Source organism: Falco biarmicus, chromosome 4 (assembly GCF_023638135.1).
Source record: "Falco biarmicus isolate bFalBia1 chromosome 4, bFalBia1.pri, whole genome shotgun sequence".
Classification (NCBI taxonomy): Eukaryota; Metazoa; Chordata; class Aves; order Falconiformes; family Falconidae; genus Falco; species Falco biarmicus.
Window position 1 is genome coordinate 78,977,622 of NC_079291.1, and position 20,989 is coordinate 78,998,610.

The 20,989-nt window shown below is 38.2% G+C and overlaps 2 protein-coding genes across 3 annotated transcripts in view; one reads left to right on the forward strand and one right to left on the reverse strand.

The window, feature by feature from the left end:
• The window catches only part of IQCK (IQ motif containing K), a 50,502-nt gene extending 35,106 nt beyond the window's left edge, over positions 1-15,396 (forward strand). The window contains exon 9 of the mRNA XM_056334492.1: positions 14,225-15,396. Coding sequence (XP_056190467.1) covers positions 14,225-14,250 — 26 coding nt within the window. The 3' untranslated portion in view covers positions 14,251-15,396. The remainder of the gene's footprint in view (positions 1-14,224) is intronic.
• GPRC5B (G protein-coupled receptor class C group 5 member B) lies at positions 5,634-20,872 on the reverse strand. 2 transcript variants are annotated; one of them, XM_056334490.1, is made up of 4 exons: positions 20,314-20,872; positions 15,416-16,429; positions 10,665-10,777; positions 5,634-9,240 (listed from the first exon to the last, which is right to left on the reverse strand). In XM_056334490.1, the coding sequence occupies exons 1-4, from the start codon at positions 20,336-20,338 to the stop codon at positions 9,196-9,198; spliced, it is 1,197 nt and encodes a 398-aa protein (XP_056190465.1). In that variant the 5' UTR covers positions 20,339-20,872; the 3' UTR covers positions 5,634-9,195. The 2 variants fall into 2 exon arrangements, with proteins under 2 accessions (XP_056190465.1, XP_056190466.1); XM_056334491.1 differs by lacking the exon at positions 20,314-20,872 and adding an exon at positions 17,897-18,177.
• Positions 20,873-20,989: the final 117 nt, after the last annotated feature.

Genomic DNA, 20,989 nt, shown 5'->3' on the forward strand with positions numbered 1-20,989 from the left:
CTGGGCATAATTTCCATTTATTTGTTTAATGTACCTTTTTTCAATACATCATTCTCCTGTCACTAGTGACTGCAGATTTCCTGAAGTGAAAGGTTTCAGTAATAATTGTGTACATGCTGACTTTCAATAGTAAGAAGCTAAAATTATACACACTTTATAAAGAACTGTCTCTTTGAGTCAGGTCTTATTTCAGCAAGATTGCTGGTGGCTCCAGTTTCATGTTCAGGCTTCTTTGGCATTTCACTGGGAGGCTAGGGTGAAACTCCTTTCTCTCTATATATATTTTACTCTAAGCTCCTGCTAATAAGTTATTCCAATAGATTTTCTTTAATGGATTTTCATCTTCTTACAGTCTGAGTCTATGGTATTTTTGATTACTATTTTCAACTGTTTAAATTACTAAATGTAATTCTCATAGTTCTTATGTTTTAAACAAAATAAAGAGTGTAGGTATATAAACCTTTCATAAGCTACTGTCACAAACCAATTTTATTATACAGTAGTGTATAAAGTAGGTCATAGGTTGTTCGCTGTTATGCCGAAACAACCAAGTCTCAAACCAGAATGTCAGTCCTGTGCATTAAGATGAGGGAAAATTGTGTCTGTTACACAAAATAGATGGTAAATACGTTTGAACACTAATGCACCCATAAATAGGACAAAGGCTGGTCCTCAGATGTCTAATAGGAGTTTTGTAGATTTTTTGAGTATTCTACCCCCAGGGGCTAACTGAAACAGTAAATCCAAATACATCCAAAGCCAGTGCTGCCTTTCACCACCACCCTGCCTCAACAGTGCAACACGTGCATGATAACTGTGTCAAACGAGCTGCGTTTCCAAGGAACGTGGCAGGCAAACTAGTAGAGAACTTTATTGTAGTAGGAGTAGCAAGTCAAAAATAAGTTAACAGTTGTGCTAATCTCTTCAGAGCAACCCCCACCTCACATCCAAGTAAATCAATCACAGTCTCCACTAGTGCTTATTATTGTAGTGATGGTTGTAGCGTCCTATGATTTAGAATATGCACGCAACTAAAGCATACTTTAATCGGGTTCACTCTGTATTAAAAAATAAGAGTAATGAGACTGAAACATAGTGCTAACAAACTCAACTGTCCTGACAGTAGAAACCATGTGAGCTATATAAACTGTAATACTGGATATAAGTGAGATGTGAGATATTTTTTTTTAACTTACACTGTCATAGCACTTAAGGGCCTCAGTTGCTCTGTGTCTTAGGACTTAAAACAGGAGCAGGTGTTTTAAAACTACATGAAATACTGTGACTGTGCTGCCAGTGATGATGGTTGTGTTACTTCTGTTTAAATCTTATGTTGCACCTCCTTAGATTAGTGATTATGCATTCTCTGTAGTTAATTTTCACACATTCTGTTACAAAAACATCTTGGGAGTTAACATGTTTGTAATTTTTGTGGGAGCTGAATCCAGCCTCCTGTGAGAATGATTTTCTTGGCACTGCCCTGAGACTGGCAGCAGTGCACAGTTGCAATCACCACTGCATAACTGGCATCCTCAGGCAGTTCATTCTGCCCAGTTATGTCCATACACCTTTCCCCAGAGTGCAGGAAATCTCTGTAGAGAAAAAGAGATGATCTCCATTGCAGCAGAATCCCAGTTCTCCAGTGGTACCAATCTGCCAGTGTAACAGCACACAGTGACTAGGGACACAGAGGGATAAAATGGGAACTGTGCTGTTAAGGTTCAACTTCAGGTTTTTTTTCAATGCAACTGAAAATAGAAATGGGTCTTTCTCTTGCTCTGTTGAATGAATGATAGGATTCCTAAGGCTGAAGTGGTTAAAATTCAGCGTATGAAGGGCATGGTTGTAAGTTGGTTGTTCATATTGACATTTACACTATTCATTGCTTTTAGATATGTGTTGTCTGAAAGAAAGGTGCTGGCTTATCAGTTCAAAACTTCATGGGAGGTATGCTAATATACAAACTAAACATCTTCCTTAGGTGTTTCAAAATATTTCCAGCAAGTTTAGTTTGAGGTGTCACAGCCTGGAAAATACATTTTTCCAATGGAAATTTCTAGTGAAAAGACTCAGCCAGGCAGCTCCTTTCTCCATCTTTTCAGCTTATCTGAATCCTGAGGACATCTTACTTTTCTATCTGCATAGGAAGCAAGTATATGTCGAAAACTATTTAAATAACTGCCTGAAATGCAGAATCATGCTGACAACCTGTGCTTCTTGGTTAGTGTGATTTGATTTGGAATTGTTATGCTTAAGTAACACAGGTTATGATAAGACACGGACGCTACTGACTAAAAGCACTGCCAGCAGCTACCTAAAACCCCTGCTCATTTTAATGTGAAACTGTGTGAGAGACCTGGGGTTTTTGGCCTTATTGAAATTTTTATGAAATATTTGCAAAGGCCAGCCTCATCACATCAAGGAATATTAAATAAAATTCGACACAATAGTTAGTGTTTTGTATATGGGACATTCATAATCACGAGATATTTAATCCACTTTGATTTTTTTCTCCTTACCAGCTGTACAAACAAAAGCCTTAAAATCCAGAAGTGTCTTGTGCCAGCAAGGCACTGGGCACATATTGCCTTGATGGTTGTAGAACACAGGGCATATCCTGCCACTGTGGTCATATTTTGAGTTCCTAAGGTATTTTCTGTGTTCCTCATCATCATATGTCACTTTTCCTGTGTGTTTTCTATGAGCTGAGATCTTCCAGGTTGGTAATGCATTGAGCACTTGAAATTAGCACATGGGCCTATTGCAGCCCAGTGTTCTGGGTACTTACGACGAGGATTTTGTTTGGTGGTTTTCAGTTACATGCTTTGTAAGTGTAACTAAGCTCTCCTCAAACTGTATGTACAAAAGGGGATTTTTTGGGCTTATTTGGCCTTCTTTGCCTCTAGCATAACTTTTATATATAAATGTCCCAACAAACTTGCTTGGTATGGACAGTGTACAGTACAGATGCATCTTCTGAAGTGCAGGGAGTAGAAAAACATATTTTTATCTTTATAAGTTAAAAGACAGTTTGTAAAATATTCAAATATTAAGAACAGCGTATGGCAGCTGAAATCACAGAATTAGACTGAGGAACCTGACTGTTGTATCAGCAGAAGAAAAACATCAGGTTAATCTGTATTATAGCACTCTGAAAGAATACGGAGCTTTGAAAACAGCTTTCACAAGGGGGTGGGACATTTCACTTTTATGTAGAGCTTTTGTTCATTTAGAATTGTTTACTCCAGCAAGCAACCCTGTGCTCTTTGTTTGACTGATTTTTCCCATTTGGCAGACCCTTTGCAATCACATGGATAACATTCTTCTTTCCACTGAGACATAGAAAAACTATTCTTTATTGACCTTGCTTGTTGTCCTAAATGACAAAAATATATTTATATACTAGGTGAACTGTATGACTTCATCACTGGCTTTCAATTGAAAATTCTTCAAAGCAAAAACCTCAAAGAGCTGCTTTCATTATTATTTTTTTTGAGCAATCCAGTAACTTCTTACTAGCAAACAATTCTGCCCTCAGCTATCCATGAACAACTCCCACAGATGGCACCGAGAACTGTGTACAAGTATCTGAGTACTGAAGCTGTGTCAGAACAAAAAAATACCATAGAAGAAACAGGTCTTTTGGGTTGGGTGAGGGATTTTTATTTATTTATTGAACAACAGCGTATTTGCTGTGGAAATAAGGATGTTTACTTTTTTGTTTCTGTGGATGTTTTGGGAAGTATTTAATGTTTTCTTTTATATGGTTGCAGTGGGAAGCAAATCAGAAGGCTCAGAAGTACACACACAAAATCATTCAACATCTCCATTTTAGTTTTCTCACCAGTATCACAAAACACAGAGCTCATGGGCTAAATTTTGTGGCACTGATATAGAAACACTCTTAGCATTAGTTTTACATGTGAGGTGGCGTAAATCAAAGGGAGATTATGTAAGGACCCAGCATGCTAAGACAAAAATCAGTCCTAGTGTAAGTAAGCACAATTCTGTTAAAACAGATGGAATTGTGCACATTTAGTCAAAAATAGTGAGTCTGTGTTTATCTTGTGTTCCTGAGTTGCAAGCTTTTCTGACAGGGACAAAGCTCTGGATGAAATAAATGGGGTTACACCCACATGTAGGCAAAGATAAAAACTAAGGCAAAAATCTTCATTTAGTATAAACTGGAGTAGCTTCACTGACTTCTGCAGAGCTGTGACAATTTATACTGAAACAGAACAAGGTCTTAAAAAGATGACTCAGGACGAGTTTGGTACAGTGCTCTGGGTGATGCTCTGTTTGCATTTAGAAAGGAATGTACTCTGAATAATTAGAAAAGATAAGGTGGACACCCAAAGGAGATAAGGAGGCCATCAAGTCAGGAAATCGTTGAACAAAGAAGATCGAAAGGTCTAGTCCACCTAGATCCCACCTATTGTGAATGGAATGATTAGGTGTTAAAATCAAATGAGTATGTGTGTCAAGATGGTGTCTAATCTCTCACAAAAACGGTATAGAATACCTAACTTTTCACAGAAAACTTCAGAGCTAATTTGTCCGGTGTGAATCGGCTAGCTCCCCAACGCTGCACAAAATAAATACCTTTGCTGCTTAAAGACAAAATTTGTCTCTGAGCAGTTACTCTGTGCCGTTTTGGCATCAATACAAGTCCAGGCTCTGTTCATAACAGCCAGAAATGCTGTGCCTCTGCAATTCCAACCGAAGGCAGTAAGAGTTAGGGTTGCGCTGCATTTCTGCAGAGGAGAAAAAAAAAGTCAAAGGCCCTTTTGTTATCACTTAGCACATGTGCTGAGAAAGTGTAAAATTAAGATCACACAGGATTGCTCAAAGTGCTATCACTGTATGTGTACATACTTACTTAAATTGCAAGCAGAATAAAAATCAGATTGGCCCCCCTGCTAAGGAGCCCTCATCTTTTTAACTCTGGCTCAAGCATAGTCCTATTTAGGCCTTTATAATTTCATAATTAGAGAAGATATTTGCAGTTCTACTACCAATTCCATGCAAGTCAAACAAAGGCCTAGTTGTTTCGAATGAAAGCCTGATAAAACACAGATACCTTCTAGCTCTTGCTGTGGTTCAACATGGATTTCTTCCATCACTTCCATAGCGCCTTTGTCTTCACTGTTACACCACTACCCACCCCTTGTGGTTTTCAGTCCTGGCTGATGATGCTGGTTGTTGCACCCAGTCAGGAAAATCAAACCAGCTGAAGAAAAATCTCTCAACCTGCATCCTTCAGCCCCAGCTGTATGATCCTATCCCCTGCCCCCCTTGTCATAAGCACTAGCAATTGAGCCAGTACAGGAAACTGCTGAACCAACTGGGGGGAAAAAAAAAATACGTGTAGTGTTAGGAGTTTGGCGGCTAAGCTCCTTGACTGGTTCATGGTGGCTTTGATAGGTGTCAGAGCTAAGGGTGAATTTGGGAATGTGGCCAAAGGTGAAAGAGTGTGCCCCATGACTCTAGGAGCTGGTTTCCTTTAGTTTAACTTAGCTTATATTGCAAAATTGCCACGATGTCACCACAGGACAATGGTGTCTGTAGCATGCCATTAGTTTACTGTAAAGGAAAAATTTTAAGTGGATTTTAACAGCAAGTTAACACAAACATTGTAAGTAAATAGTAAAGCCTTTATTCTCGTTAAGAACAGCATTTTGAAAATAAAACATTTGCCCATGCTTTACAACCTTTGTAGTTTTGTATACTTATGTACAGTCATCATGGTACACATTGATTGTCTTGAAAATCCTTTAAAGATGTACTTAATAAGATACCAGTATGCAACAATCAGCGGAAAAAAGGGTACGTTATAAAACACACATTAATACATTTAATAAATATATATTATCTATCAAAAATGAGCTTTAGCTCTCATCAATTAATAAAAAGCACCTGCTTTGTAATCCTGTAAGTTGGCAGAATAGTCTAATTGTTTTATTATAAAAGCTACAATGTTCCCTTTTGCATGGCCTTTGGTTAGACCCAAGGCATCAAGCTCAAACAAAGCCAACCAAGATGCCTGTGTTTAGACTAAAACCAGAAACATCTAGTTCTATAGTATTTCATGTACCTTGTTTATAGAAACAACTGTATGTATTGAGAGTGTTCTTCTGAAGATGCTACATATTTTCTGGCAAGTGTCAAATGCCCTCAACTCATCTGAAAGCAGGACAGGATCTGTAAAGTATGGCTTTGAACTTTTTTCCAGCCATCGATTAAGAGACAGTTATTATAAATCTTATTTCGGTAATTATTTTTTCAGGTGCTTTACAATTTCATTTTTATGCATGGAAACACCATGAGCACATAACCATCAAGGGACAACATAGTAGCTTTTATAGTATAAAAGCTAATTGTAATTAACTGAACTGCGAAAGGCTTGTGCTTGCTTACTTACGTTGTTCACAGATGCTCTACATTCTAGATAACTTTCATAAAAGGCAAAAGTAAATACTGTAACAAAAATATAAGTTAACATAAAGGTGCCTTTCTTCAATTATAGTTTTATTTGGGGCATGTAACATCACAGACTAGTGACTTTAAAAGAAAAAGTTGCTTATTACTAATTGTATAAAGTTGTAAAATAAAGACCCTCCTAATCTATTGCCACACCTTCACCACCACAAATTAAACCCAATCCTGCTAATCTTTAATTTTATAAATAGTCCACATGACTAACCCAGTGAGACTAGTCATGTGAGTAGCAGTTTGTAGGATCTGGCCATATCTTTGTATAAGGCCTCAAATTCCAAAAAACTTCATCAGAAGCAGGATTGGGAACTCTATCAATTCAGTCACATCTAGAAAAAGAAAAAAACCGTTTCTTAGGATAACTATATCTTATACAGATTTTGTCCAAGGTCTGTAGAATGTGTATTATAATTCATAAATCTTGGTTGTAGCATGATAAACTTTTTAAAAGAAAGCTGTCCTACCATTTATGCCATGGTCATCTTATATGTTTTTACAATAGAGTTTCATTAGTTTTTTTAAAAATTTGTTTTTTAAAAGCAAAATTCTGCAGGCAAGTGATGGTAATAGGTTTTTTATTGTTCCAAATGATGCATCTTCTGGGTAACTATCATCTTAAATACTATCTTAATTGATCAAAGCTTTGCTTAAAACAAGCAAACTGTATTTCTAAGTTGCTGGATAGCATGCAATATCCACCCCTACCCTACTTGGTTACTAAGGCCATCTAGTTAGTTACAAAATAAAATAAGCAATCTCTAAAACAAGCACATGCTTCCTTTGCCTCGAGGAGGGAAGGGCAGGGGGGACTTAACATACTCCTTTTCTCATGCAGGACAAAAACATTGCTTCTGGAAGAGAAGGGCTTTGAAATAAAACCCCATAAGATGATCATGGCAAGAATGGCAATATATATTTTTCCCATATATATATACACATATATATCTCTGTGCAACACTTAGGGACTGGTCTTGCAGCCTCTGTACCTGTATGTAGACCTACTGCTGTCGATGGGACTACTCGTGGGAGTGCAAGTCTGCAGGACTAGGTTCCTAATTCAGTAAAAATGGAGGTACATGAAGAATCAGGAAGACTCTTGAAAAATAAAAAGCTTGTCTTTCTTTTGCAGTATATAGCAAGTAACTTCTTTCTGTGAAGCTACCAAGCTATTCATTTATTAGTACATTATATTTTTTTAGTCTGAAAATATATATTTTTATTACAGCATATGCAAAGTTTAATTGTTATATGTTTCCTATGCCCTCAAGTAAAAACAATTAGCTTTTAGTATTGAGGAAAGCTTAAGGTTAACATTGGCCAAACAGTGAGGATACAATGATGTTTTCAATGGCCGATATGTATTAAATGTTAAATAAAGGAATGATTGCTTAAACATAATGAAAAACCATGGCACAAACAATGGGCAATGGGAACCTTTTAAATAACTGGGAGAAAACAAAGATAAAAAGCTTTGAGAAAGTCTGTCTTCTATCAACTCAAAAAAGGGGAGGGGAGCGGAGGAGTAGGGAAGAAACCACCTTAAACAAACAGAAACAACAACAAACCACCTCCAGCACGGAGATTCTACTCGCTAGGCACTAAAATGCACAACCACATCAAAATGCACAAACAACTGCAGTCAAGGGGACGACTCCTACGGACAGGGATTGGAAAGGGAGGTCTTGACCCTACTGCTGCTGAGTTTCTCCTGCGAGGGGGTCAGCACTTCTCGGTCGCCACCGCTCTCCTGCTTGGCAAGAGCAGCCCAACGGAGCAGGCTGGCTGGGGCAGCGCTGTGGGTTGCCTTTAATCCACCATCACAACCAATGCCTTCTGGCAAACCAGTCACCTTTTCTCCCCTGCTACATCTTTGCAAAAGTATATCCCTCCAGAGTATCACTTCATGGCTTTGGCTGTAGGAGACGTGAGAGCGCATGGCTTTTGCTTGCACCCGGGGTCAAGGCTGGAATAACGGGAATTGATCTCGCGTGGCCCAGGAGAGCTGCCTCTCCGTAGACCTACACTTTTTCTCTCTGCCTCAAGAAGCTCCATAACTTGCATGAAACCTGCACGGACCTTTCATCCCTCCAGAACTGCATTTCCTACACCAGCTTTTTAAAGAGAAGAGTATCAGCCTACAGTGTAATGGTAATTTAGTTGCCACGGAGTGACAATGCTTGACTACACATGATGCTACGTGACTGTACAGTACAGTTAGATAATGAAGCAAACAACGTACTGCTCATGACAGTTGAAATGAAGGGAAAAGGAGCAAAATGGAAAGAAATTCTGCATGTTTTCACACTGTAGTGGCAATCTCTTGTGGCAACGTGAATTAGGTTTAAGTGAGAGGAGGGTATTTTGCAAGCAACTGGCAACCAACAAAAACAGGCTTGCCTCGCACACTAGTTACAGACAAGAGGATATCTTACATTTCAGAGTACAATATCCCCCTCTTCCAATTTAAGGTATGCCTACTTCTATTTTTAAGTCAGATTCAGCTTCAGGTTTACAACTTTGTTTTTGCAATTATCAGTTCGATGGTGTTCACATTTAGCCAAAATCCTCTGTAGGATTTCGAAAGCTCCTGGATGTTTTGTTGCTTTGTTCTGGTACTGTTATGGATTCCTCCCTCAAAGACACACTGCCAGGGAACAACATCTGCAACAAGGATTCTTATTCTCTACAGCCTACAGCCTTTCACCAGAGGTGTCGTCCAGTGTAACTTGGCGGAGCAGTTGGTATCTGGAAATAAGGATAATAAACCCGTAACTGAGAGATCTAGTCTGTTCAAAAATCAGAGTTATCATGCTACATGTACATGACAGCTTTCCAGACAGTAGTTCCAGAGCAAAGTGATACAAAGACACTCATCTTCCACACATACAGTACATTTACCTCTCTGTAAAAACCATGACTGTATATACACATTAATCTGATTTTACTATCTGATGTTCTCCATTCAGCTTTCTATCTACCTCAAAACAAAGCAAAACAAACAAACAAAAAAAAACCCCAAAGCAAATTCTCTAGCTTCTTCATCCTTAAACTGCCTTTTCCCTGAGCTGCATATTCTGGTATCAGAAAACATGGGCATAGATGAATCCAAGCATCAGGCACAGATGAACCTAAACATCAGAAGGATGCTATTCATTACTGACAGCAAAGCACCAGCCTTTTCATTTTATTCAAGTTGGTTATGTTTCCCTCTGTCTTACCCACACAGGAGAATCCTTGTTATCTAGTCCCTCTTGTTCACTAAAATCAACCAAAACTTTACTTATTCAAAAACAAAAGACCTGCAATCAATTCACATTATTTGGTTTTAAATGTAGAGGTTGAGTTATGGAATCAGCTCATGATTCAAAATAAAGAAAACCCAACTCACATGAGTATAAACTGGCTAATGGGTAGATTTTTAAGAAGCATGTAGGTATGCATGAAAAACATGGGTATGAAAATTACTCTTTTTCAACAGTATGCCTGCTATATGAAATGTCTTCAAATGTAAATTACACATCACGTGAAAAACATTTAGAAAGTCTGTTTGGCATCAGATCACTAAGCCATTCTTACAACAACCAGGCTGCAGAAAAACAGGTCTATCAAAGAATGACATGCCAAACTATTGTCTAAGAAAGAAAAATCAGCGCTATTAACATTAAAATATTCTGTATTCCTCTTTTATGAATCTCTTTCCCAGAGACACACACATCTGTAACTTACAAAGAATCACATACATTTCACAGGAAAACGGAAGGTGTGTGAGAGACTACAACTGTCTGCAACAATGATTCTTAATTATAGTAACGCACTGGCCTGTAAACGTTTGTGTGACTCACATCATCTTGAAAAAAGATCAGGTTAGAAATTGTGCCACTTCATAGTTAATTTGAAAAGGCCGCTGACTACATAGTTTCACCAAAGAAGTTGGTTCACTCCAGCTACACTGCAAAATGTGAATGGCCAAGTAAAGAAACACAAAATACTTCATAATTACGTATTTTCTAGAGGACAGTGAAGTATTACATGCATACTTGCTGCTCAAATTTTCATTTATAGCTTCCCCCCTGCTGTGAATAAGCTAAAAGCAGGTTTTTCACTTAGTAGTGGTTGTATGTATCAGTGTATATGGAAGATTTCTTAAATTGTCACATTTTGATACTTACAGTCCCACCATTTAGCACAACTGCCATCTCAGTTGGCTGATAAACATTGCTTCTAAAAGGAGCACTAGGTCGGCTTCCCAAACTGCCGTTTCGAAATCCTGCTGTTCTTAGCGCTGTGATTAGAAAAGAGAGAGAGTTTTTAGGAACACAATTAATGCTGTGCATCTCCTCTGAAAGCATAAAAGTATCTTGTTTCCAGTTTAGTTATTGTGAGCTTTGCCACTGATTTTAACTTCCATGCTGCCGTACCAGTTTTCACGTTGCTTTTGTACAGCAGTTTTTCTTACATAGTTGGGGATGGATGTCAAAAAAATCAGTTTTACATAAAATTAACAGTGCTGTGGAATGGGAAAAAAAAATACTGGAATCAAATTTTTGAAGTTTGCTTAGTCTCATTTCAATACGAGCAAAATGTGTTCAGTCACCAAACCTTTGATGTATCTTGCACAAAGTATTTTGCAAAGTGCTTACTGTATTGTTCTGGATACTGTGGGGTTAAGTAAAATGATATTACATTTTGCTTTCTATCAAATTCAGAGGACAGGGATCCAAAACATTGCTCGAGCCAGTAAGCATGCTCACACCCCCCCTGAGCATTACTTCAGCGTGACTAGCATATAAGGATTTTCCAGATGTTTCAGATTATATTTACTCTGAGAAACTAGAAATATGAAGTAAATACTGCTTTTGAATAGCTTAAACATGGCAAAGGACTGAAGCAAGAGAGAAGATACTGATTGTCCTTCTGAACGCTTATACCAGAAATACATCAGCCTCTCCATTAATTTTAGCACAGGTTTGGATTCAAGATGTATATTCTGACTGAGAGATATGCACAGTTAGGGATATGCTTCTTTCTCTCTAAACCAGTCTGGACACATACAAACTCCCTTTTTACTTTGGGGGTAAATAATGGCTTCACTGAATTCAGATGCAGCCAGGGAACAGAGCTCATTTATCCATGTGACGTGCGTAGTTACAATGGGCAATACTCATCTGTGAGCTGGTAAATAGAAACATGCCCAGTTCAGGCACCTGGGGCAAGAATTTCTCTTCGATTTAATTCAAATTGCAGTTCTACACTCTCTGGCTGAAATCGTGAATGAGCTGAAGTTTACAAGAATTTCAGCACAGACTTTAATGAAGCCAGGATTTAATATAGCTGCACCGTGTGGAACAAGATTTAAATGGATCCTACTGCCATATGCTGTCCTCTATCCACTGATACTTCTCTCTTTGGGAGTTGTGCAGAGAGATGAAGACAGTATTGATTTAGCACAGAAATTCAGAAACCCAGTCCTGCAAATGCCCAGTTGTTGACTTCAGATACACAAAGACCCTCACTTGCTCTGTATTTTAAAATCAGCAATTTTTGCAGAACACTGGGAGAACAAAAGATTAAAATGCCTAAATTTGAACTATGTATTTTTTATTTTATATTTAACTATCTCAGGGTCAGTAGTCTTTTTTCTTTGTAGTTTGGCTCCTTATTGCATATTAAACACAAATGATTGCACTGGTATTTGCTAGTACACGTAAAGAAAAAAATCTCTTTATAATGCATACTATAATTAAAATAGTTACACAAAATTTCATGGTCATTTCAAAGTTATCTTAAAGAGCTAGTAGATTTAATTTCATATTGCTGATTTTTCCTGCCCTATTATTGTTGCAATAAATCTAAAATTCTTTTAACATGTGTTGTGGACAGAATACTCATTTGGGATTTTTTTTTCTCATACCAGTTTTACCATTTTTCCGTGTACTTTTTCTTACTTAGTATTAAATACATCTACTTGTGTAGAGTATGTATAGGTAAAAAAAAAAAAAAGCACCAAGAAGATTTGAGCAAATGTGTCAAATTCTACTTTAATACATATTTTAAATGTTGTTAACTTTGTTTTTAGGCATTGGCTCTGAGGGTGACTTGTAGTACTAAGTTATTAAATCAATTTCAGCAAGTACCAGAGCTGCTTAGGCTTGGGTTTCTGGACAGCTGTAGCATTCTACATTTCACATCCAGATTTTTCATGTATGAGGCAAATTCTCTCTGCCTTACAGAAGTTGCCCTACTAACGTGCACTTCACTTCTGGAGAGCACCAAGAACTCATTCAAGTTGCCTTTTTCCAAGGTTTCTAAATATTTTACTAACATGTTTACAAGACACAGGTATGAGAATAACTTTTCAGTAGATATTTCAACTTATCTATCATATGTATATTAAAATCTCTGGTTAGTATGTTGTTTAAATAACTACTTTAAAATAGTTTTCCTTTATTAATGCTTAATGATATTGCTGGAATAGAACAGTTCTCTATATGTGTAACTTGGAGCTACATTTTGCTAAGACTGAGATTAGGAGAACATACGCTTGTTTGAACCTGTAGTTTAAAGGTTGTTCAGATCCTTAAAATGCTGATTAAAAGAAGAGCAAAATTACTAAATTACTTTATACAAGTATTAATGGAAATAACAAGAATTTATGGAAAATATGTTTATCCAAGCATGTTTTCTATTTCAAGCTAACTACTTACTAAAATACTGCAGTTAGGGAACTAAGAGGTGTTTCCTGGTTATGAAGTCTTCCAAAATTTTACAGCTAGTGGATCTTATATTCTTAACTATCATATCAGTATGCGTACATATATATCCAAATAAGTATAACTGAAGAAAGTACCCTTCCTTTAATTTCTAAACTCTTAATGATGAATTCTTGAATTGAGTTTAATTAAATGAATAGAAGAACATTCTCTACATACCTGCTAATAGATTCCAGGTGCTTAGCCACTGACAACCATCAGTACAGTGATCTGACTTCAATTAACACTTCAGCAGCCATAATATGTGACTTGAGTATTATTACCTGTATTTACTTTAAGTCTTTACCATACTAGTGAGTTTTGTCTCCAAACCCTGTTGGCCTAAGCCTGTACTTAAAAGAACTGCTGCAAAGGAATAAGGAATTTGTTTTGATTTATTAAAAATGTATGTATCCTTCTCCCACATGCCACAGGAATAGAATGACATACATTTATTATGATAAATATTAATAAGAGCATCAGATAAGGAAATCTATTTTGTATTGTACTGTGTAAGATTCAGAGAGATTAAAAAAGAACATAAATTGCACTATAATAGACACTATAATGATTGTACAGCTATCGCAGATCTATCCATTTCACTAAAAAAATTAATCACTGAACAATTACATCAAAAGGGAGCTTCCAGTTCTTTTTTAAAATGTATGCATGAATGGGAATAATACAAAGTGAATAGATCCAATTTTGTTCTTAAATCTGCCTTAGTCAGAAATAGCTCCACCAAAGCCACTGAAGCTACCTTAGTATGAAATTAATTTAATGGGGGATGGAGGACAGTTAAAAAACAGCAACAACAACAACAAAAATTGCTTTACAGTCCACGGTAAAGCTGCCTCTCTCTGCTTGGTGCTCTGGAACATTAGTAATAAACAACCATTCTTTTATCCATGTGATTTTTTATTTGTTTTACTACTGCCCTTGGTATATACTCATGGAACTTCATTCCTTTCTGTTCAAAGCTTCCATACTAGAAGGAGACCTTTGAAGCTCCTGCTAAAACACTCAAGAGGAAAAATGCCTTCCTGACCTGACCCTGTGCCGAACAAGAGTGCTGTTTCCCTCCATGTCTCATCTATATCCAGAGGAAATATCAACCCCAGAGGAAATCAAAGATACGTAAAGATTAATAGGAAGGTGGAGTGCCTGGACAGTGTGCCCCAAGACTTCTTTTGGGGCAGCCAAAGCAATGTGGCAACTACTGGCTGGGATACCAAAGTCCACTTCTCAAATTAGAGTGAATGAAAAGCAGCGTGACTAGGAACAAAATCCTTTACTGAACTGTGGGACACCACCAGACTGCACCTGTGCTACATAACACCATCGGGCTCGTGCTTCCCATCGCTGGTCACGTAAGCATCCCTGTGTATTTTCTGAGATGGGTTAAACGTTCAGCAATGGTTTGGATCTCTTAAGCAACCAGTTGTTCCTGGCCCTTTCAGTAATCACTGAAAAATGTTTTCATTGCAAATTTTAATGATGTGTCATCACACACTGTTCTGTGTCACTAAACAGCTATGACAAGGAAGGCAACCATTAACTTCAAACCTCTGTCTGTGCATACTCTGTTCAGACGTTAAAGCCTTCAGAACAAAGACTGCCTTTGAACTTGTCTACATGCCACTTTGCACTCTTCCCCCCCAGTGTCACAAAGTGGCACTAAATCTTATTTTAATGGGACTATACTTAATAGTAATAATTTTGCTGATCAAGAGGCTGAGCATTTTCTAACATAGAGCACTTCCTTGATTTTTTTCTTGGGTTTTCAGAAAATATTTCATATTAAATGTTGTTAACTGATAACGACAAAAAATGTCATTTAAACTATTTTAAAATAGAGGCTGCTTTTTCCACAGTGAATCTTTTTGGCTTTCAGTGTTGGCTTTGCATTTGAAATTGTTAAGTTTTTCCATGAACAAACTACATGCAGAAGAATCACTTTAACCAAACACATGTATTTTCTGTACTGCATTTTTTTCACTCCGCCCTCCACTAGATGATATCTTAATGAAAACTGTAAAAGGGAACAATATGTAAGTTTGCAAAACATGGCATTTGTCATGACCCTTGTTTTGAACACCTGAAAAACAATGCATACAGATGGTTTTCTTGGCTACTACAGAAAAATACAGTTTTCTTTAGTAAATTCTTACCTGCATTATGTTCATCCATTGAAAAGGCTTTATTTTCCATGTAGCTCCGAGGAAGCTGTATATCTTCCTCAAAAGCAGTTTCACGCATCCTTGGCTGTGAAGTATCAAAATAATTGGGAGTGTTTTCCTGCTGTGATGGAAGGATGGTACAGTGGACCTCTGGGATGGCGTGAAAAATAACAAACACCCAACCACTGGACACCAGTGCAATAGCAAGAGTGGGATCACTCCATTTGTCTCTTCTCTTTAGCTCAGCATTACCAAAGAGGTACATAGTCATCCAGGCTACCCAAATCAGAATGGAAAAAAAAAGTGTTATAATGAGGCATACTCCATTTTTCTTCCATTTCTTAAACTTTCCACAGAGAGTGAAAAGAGAAAATCCCATGGTAAATACCATGAGGAACATAACGTAAATCAAAGCCATAGCAAAATCCATTGGTTCGTAGCTGCAGGCCAACTTGTTATCTCTGACAATTGTCAGTATTAACCACTCGGTTGCGATAATGACCTGAACGAGCATCAGGCAGATTGCCACACCAGCTAGATGCCAGCCAGATGGACTCTTCCCATGTCGAACTAGTCTATGAAGTCTCCAGGTTTGAGCTAGCAAGCACGAGAAGCACAAAGCAAAGATAACTCCCCACAGAAATCTTCGGGTGGAGCACACCATTTCATCTTCTTGTATGATGAAAGCAAATGTCAGCCCAAACAGTCCGAGAGTCCCAAACAGAAAGAGGAAATGTATTCCCAGGGGGCTCTTCTTCTCTTTGTCCTTGATGAAGGGCAGCCTCACCAGCAAAATCAGCATCAGCAGCAATGTGGTCAGCACACCTGCCCCCGCAACTGCCTCCACAACTATGCCCCAAATGGCATCCAAGTCACACAGGTAAACATACTGAGGGAGAAGATCCAGTCCACACCCTCTAGACGTACTGGAGTTTTCAGAAGAGCCATAGCTGATCACGAAGAGGAGGAAGAAACCAATGGCTGGATAGGTTTTCATTTTTCTGTCTGAGACAACAAAATATTCGTTTGTTTAGCGACAGTTCACTTTGGAGGACTTCACAGCAACTGCAAGCACAGCTCATTTCAATAGCCCATGTTTACTGTTTTTTTGCACTAGCTTTGCAGCTGGCATTAGCCCACCCCTAGTCCCCTTTGCTGCCCTCCCTGAAAGCTGCTTTTGCCTGCTGAACTGGGAATGAAAACTGACTCATTTCTGTGTTTGCACAGACTGAAAATATTTCCAAACACTGCGCCTGCAAATATGCTAAAACACAACCAGAAGAAATTATGTATGCTGTTGCAAAATAATACATTATCTACAGTACTTTATTGCTCAAATTCAGGTGCTTAATGTATGTGTAAATTGCACTGGGCCTGATGCAAGTGTAAGTTGTATCAAAATTAGACTGTTTCACAGCCTTGCTCCTATTACTGGGACAAAGGCAGAGTCAAAACCACTTTTTTTTTTTTTAAGGATACAGCAGTCCCAAGAAAATAAACATTATGCTTTTTTTTTTAAACAGAAGAACTTCTTTTCATGCTCAGTCAATAGGCAGTTATAATATTCACTCCTTTTATCCTCTTCCAAAGCCCAGGTATTCGATTGCATTTGCAAATGGGAACGGCTGGCTAGAGAAATCCCATATTCTGTGACAATAGTGCATACATGCAGTGTCATCAATCAGCTAATGAAAAATGAATGACTCATTGTGCTTCTTAGCAAATATAAAGCTATTGAAAGGAAACAAACAACAAAAAACAAGAGCATCACTTTCCCTGTTCCAGAGAGCGAACAATGGTAAACACTCTAGGAATACAACATGTCCCACCCAACCATGAGGACCAAAAGCCTGGACAAACCCCACTTAGTTTTAGGAAGAACATGGGTTAGGTGCTTTAAAAAGATATATGTTGTGGCATTTGCTTTTATTAAGCAAAGCTGGGCAAAGGAGATTGTTCATTTAAAGGTTACATCTTTAACAATCTGCCCCAGCGATAGCCGCCCTGGAAAGGCAGCCTGAAGCGAACACTACATGTACCAGATATGAAACCTGACGCTATTAACCTTCACTTGCATAGTTAGTGCTGCCGGTTCCAGCAGGATTATGTTCATTGATGTGAGCAAAGTGCCTAGGTGAAAATGTGGAGTAAAACATCCATTTGTATGGTATGTCCAGATGGAAGAAAAGCACCATATAAACAGGCAATAATGTTCCTCATGTAGCTCACATGCCACGTTGAAGACAGAAAGCGAGAAGCAGAGAAATGCTTGGGAGCTCTTTCGTAAGGTAGACAAACAGCCCTATCTGAAGATACTTCACAAATCAGAAATGCTTTTAATGAAAACATAAAAAACTTTAGTGAGAGTTGAAAATGCTATAAAGTGACAGTACAATGTTGTATCAACAGGATCAGCGTTAACCAATACAAAAACTATTTACATAGACTGTCCGAAATGGTAGAGTCTCTTACAGCTGAGAACGATGGGGTTTCTTCCTGTGCATTACAGTCCTGTAATGACCAAAGTTAAATCCTGAGGATCTCAATCTTCAAACTCATGTTCATTCCCCTTTCACTGCATAATGACCAATGCCCATTTTCAGCCTCTGCCGGGAGACAGATGATGGAAATTATACTGCTTCCTATTAGAGGCATCAAGACAGTAAATGTGCTAATATAAATGCATAATGACTTTATGGTCTTCATTCGTGCAACAGACAAGAAAGCTTATTACAAAACTTCATCTCAGAAGTGGAAGCTGTGACAAATAATGTGATCTGAGACTGGACAAACAGGAAAAAGGTAATCTATGATCTTTCCCTACCCATAGAAATTACAGTATCCTTGCACCGTTGAAAGGGCTACAATGTTCTAATGATGCAATGAGCTGCAGCTAATGACTAATGATTTTTTTTCCCCTACCTAGCTTTAATTTACTTTATGGTGAATTGAGGGAGTATTTACTTGTTTATGTCTGATTGGTATAACAAGTTTCTCAATGACTGTCACAACACTCATGTTAAAAACACTGACTTTACAGACATAAAACTAATCATCAGTGAAATATATTCATTTTTGTATTGAATATGGTTTCACTCAATAAGTCTCCTTGCTCTGTGAGTACATAATTAACTAGAAGGAAACATTCTGAAAGTGATTTTGCAATTCCTTCTATGCATAGGCAGTTCCTACTTCAACTAGTGCATTTACTCTACAGAATATCCAGAATATCCTAAGAAGTGTGAAATGGTCAGTGCCTGCTGACACAAAGGGAGGCAATCCACTGGGATCTACTAAGGCAATGCGGCAAACCACTGGTTCCAATTTCAAGAAGCAGGACATCATATGGAAAATTACTCAAAATTCATTCTAAATGCCACCCAAACTAGAAACAAACAGCCCTTAAGTGAGGATCATGTTAATTTTGCACTATCCTATCACTTACAAATTATAATGTGCATGTACTAAATCAGTTTCAATACTAACTTTATTTGCTATTCTCCAAAGACCTAGGGGGTAATAAATTAAGTGCAAGTATCCCCAGTTCTAAGATATTTTCCAGTTTTCTGGTTACTTTATTCATGTCATGTAACCCTCATGTGATTGAGCTATTCTAGGACAGTCTGTTTCCATGGAGATTGTGCTGCATGGGTAAGCAGTCATATTGTCAGCCCATCATTTGTTTCCTCTTCCTATTTGGAGGTGTTTGTGACGGGGGGGGGGGGGGGGGGGGAAGTAAGGGAGGGTTAATAAATTTGACTTTTTCACCCTCCATGAAGAAGTAGTGTCTTTTGAAAAGGAGGAATTAAGCTGTGACAAAATATATTGAGAATTTAGACAAAATATGTATTCAGAAATGCAGAAATGTTCAAGTCAAAAGGAGTTTTCCCAAGTTACTTCCATTTGTGAAATTACTTTTGGGAGAGCTGATGGAGATCAACAGGGGCTCTCTCAGAAAGCTCCCAGGCAGCTATAGTACTGACCAAGAAGTCCCCAGGACTGCTGACAGGTATTCTTGGTGTGACATTGTATTCCTACCAAATGTCAGTAAGTCTCACTGAACACTAGATCTGTCCACACCAAAGCTTGCAAGCAGGGCTCAAAATCCCCAAATGGGGAATCTTTTCCTCACCACTGCTATCAATACATGGCTGTACGTTTGCAACTGCTATCAATACATGGCTGTACGTTTGCAACCTGTTTAGTATGTATTTCTGCCTTACTGGGTAAAAACTGGCAACGTTAACACAAGTCACTGTGACGATACCTGCCAAAATCCTCTTTCCAACACTGGAACTCAGCACAGAACTCGAGACAGTTGCATAGACAAGGGAAAACATGGCATGTACCAGTTCGGCAAGGGAATACCGCAACTTCAGCTGAAACTATAGATTCAATAAATATAAGGGAAAACTGGAAAGCTGTTTTGGAAAAGAGAAGTATATCAATATGTTTTTTTTATTAAGATAGTGTTTCCTCAAGCCTGTGCTGTGGGCAGAATGGCAGAGTCTTGTCTCTCTCAAGACTTTGTAGTAAAATCTTCTGTATGCACATTATCACTCATAGTTAATCAGCAACTACAGAGGAATAGTATTTTTACCTCTCTATGTCTAGACTAGCTCTTAGCAAAGTTATGCAATCTCGCAGCGTAACAATAGCACTGTTTGACTGGCACTTCTCTTCTGTTACCGGAGAGCTACAGCAATTGTAATACAGAAGTGTCACAGAAACATTCCACCACAGGTACAGCAAGTGGCACCAGTACATCCCCCGCCTAGCCGAAATGGAACTGTTCATACCGAAAGAAATCAGCTTGAGGTGGTTTGTTTCTTTTTTCCCCAGATCCCCCTCCAAAATTATATTTCATTAAAACTGTTAAGCCAACATACCTGAACTCAGAGCAATCCCGAGCATGTAAAATGAATCAATAAGCCTTACACATTTCAGGCAAAAGCAGCAAACAACTAGCAGGACAGCTTCCAAATCCAGTCCTCACTTTCTGGTCCAAAATCTGCTCTCAATGACAACAGTAGTAACTCGACTGTTTTCAACAGAGTGACGTACCCAAAATTATCTGGTGTAGAATCTCTACAGAAATTGCAGACACACAGCTGCCCCAGCGGGTATGAAGTACAATTACAAGCAACTAAGCAGAAACAGAAAATCTCACAGTTGTCATCAAAAAGTTGTCACAGTTAAAAATCAATGAGGCTTTTCATAGCTAAAGTCTTCTGACCAGGGATTGCAAATATCTCTTAGCTGGTCAAATAGATACTGGTCCATGCTGCTAAGGAACGTCTAGACAGAATAAATCTGTAACCATGCGAAGATTTAAGGTTAGGCTATTCCTGGTTAGATGTATTATCTGTCCCCCTTTTTAGAGTCCTAATGTTAATCAATGGATACAGGAAGATGCATCCAATCACAGAGAAGAAAAACAATCTAGTAAATAAAAGCAAGAGTAGCCCAAATAGTAACCTGCTCTGCCACACACAGGCGGAAGACTGGTTCACTGTACCATTTCCCAAAGAAAACCGCCCCCACCACGAAGTGTTGTGGAGAGAC

Bases quoted from the DNA above. Each gene is read 5' to 3' on its own strand.
- GPRC5B (XM_056334490.1), bottom strand. From the start codon at position 20,338: ATGCTCGGGATTGCTCTGAGTTCAG. The intron at 10,778-15,415 runs GTAAGAATTTAC...TTCTAATCACAG, and splicing joins AATGGATGAACATAATGCAG to CGCTAAGAACAGCAGGATTT. The intron at 9,241-10,664 runs GTAAGTATCAAA...CCTTATTTCCAG, and splicing joins TTGTGCTAAATGGTGGGACT to ATACCAACTGCTCCGCCAAG.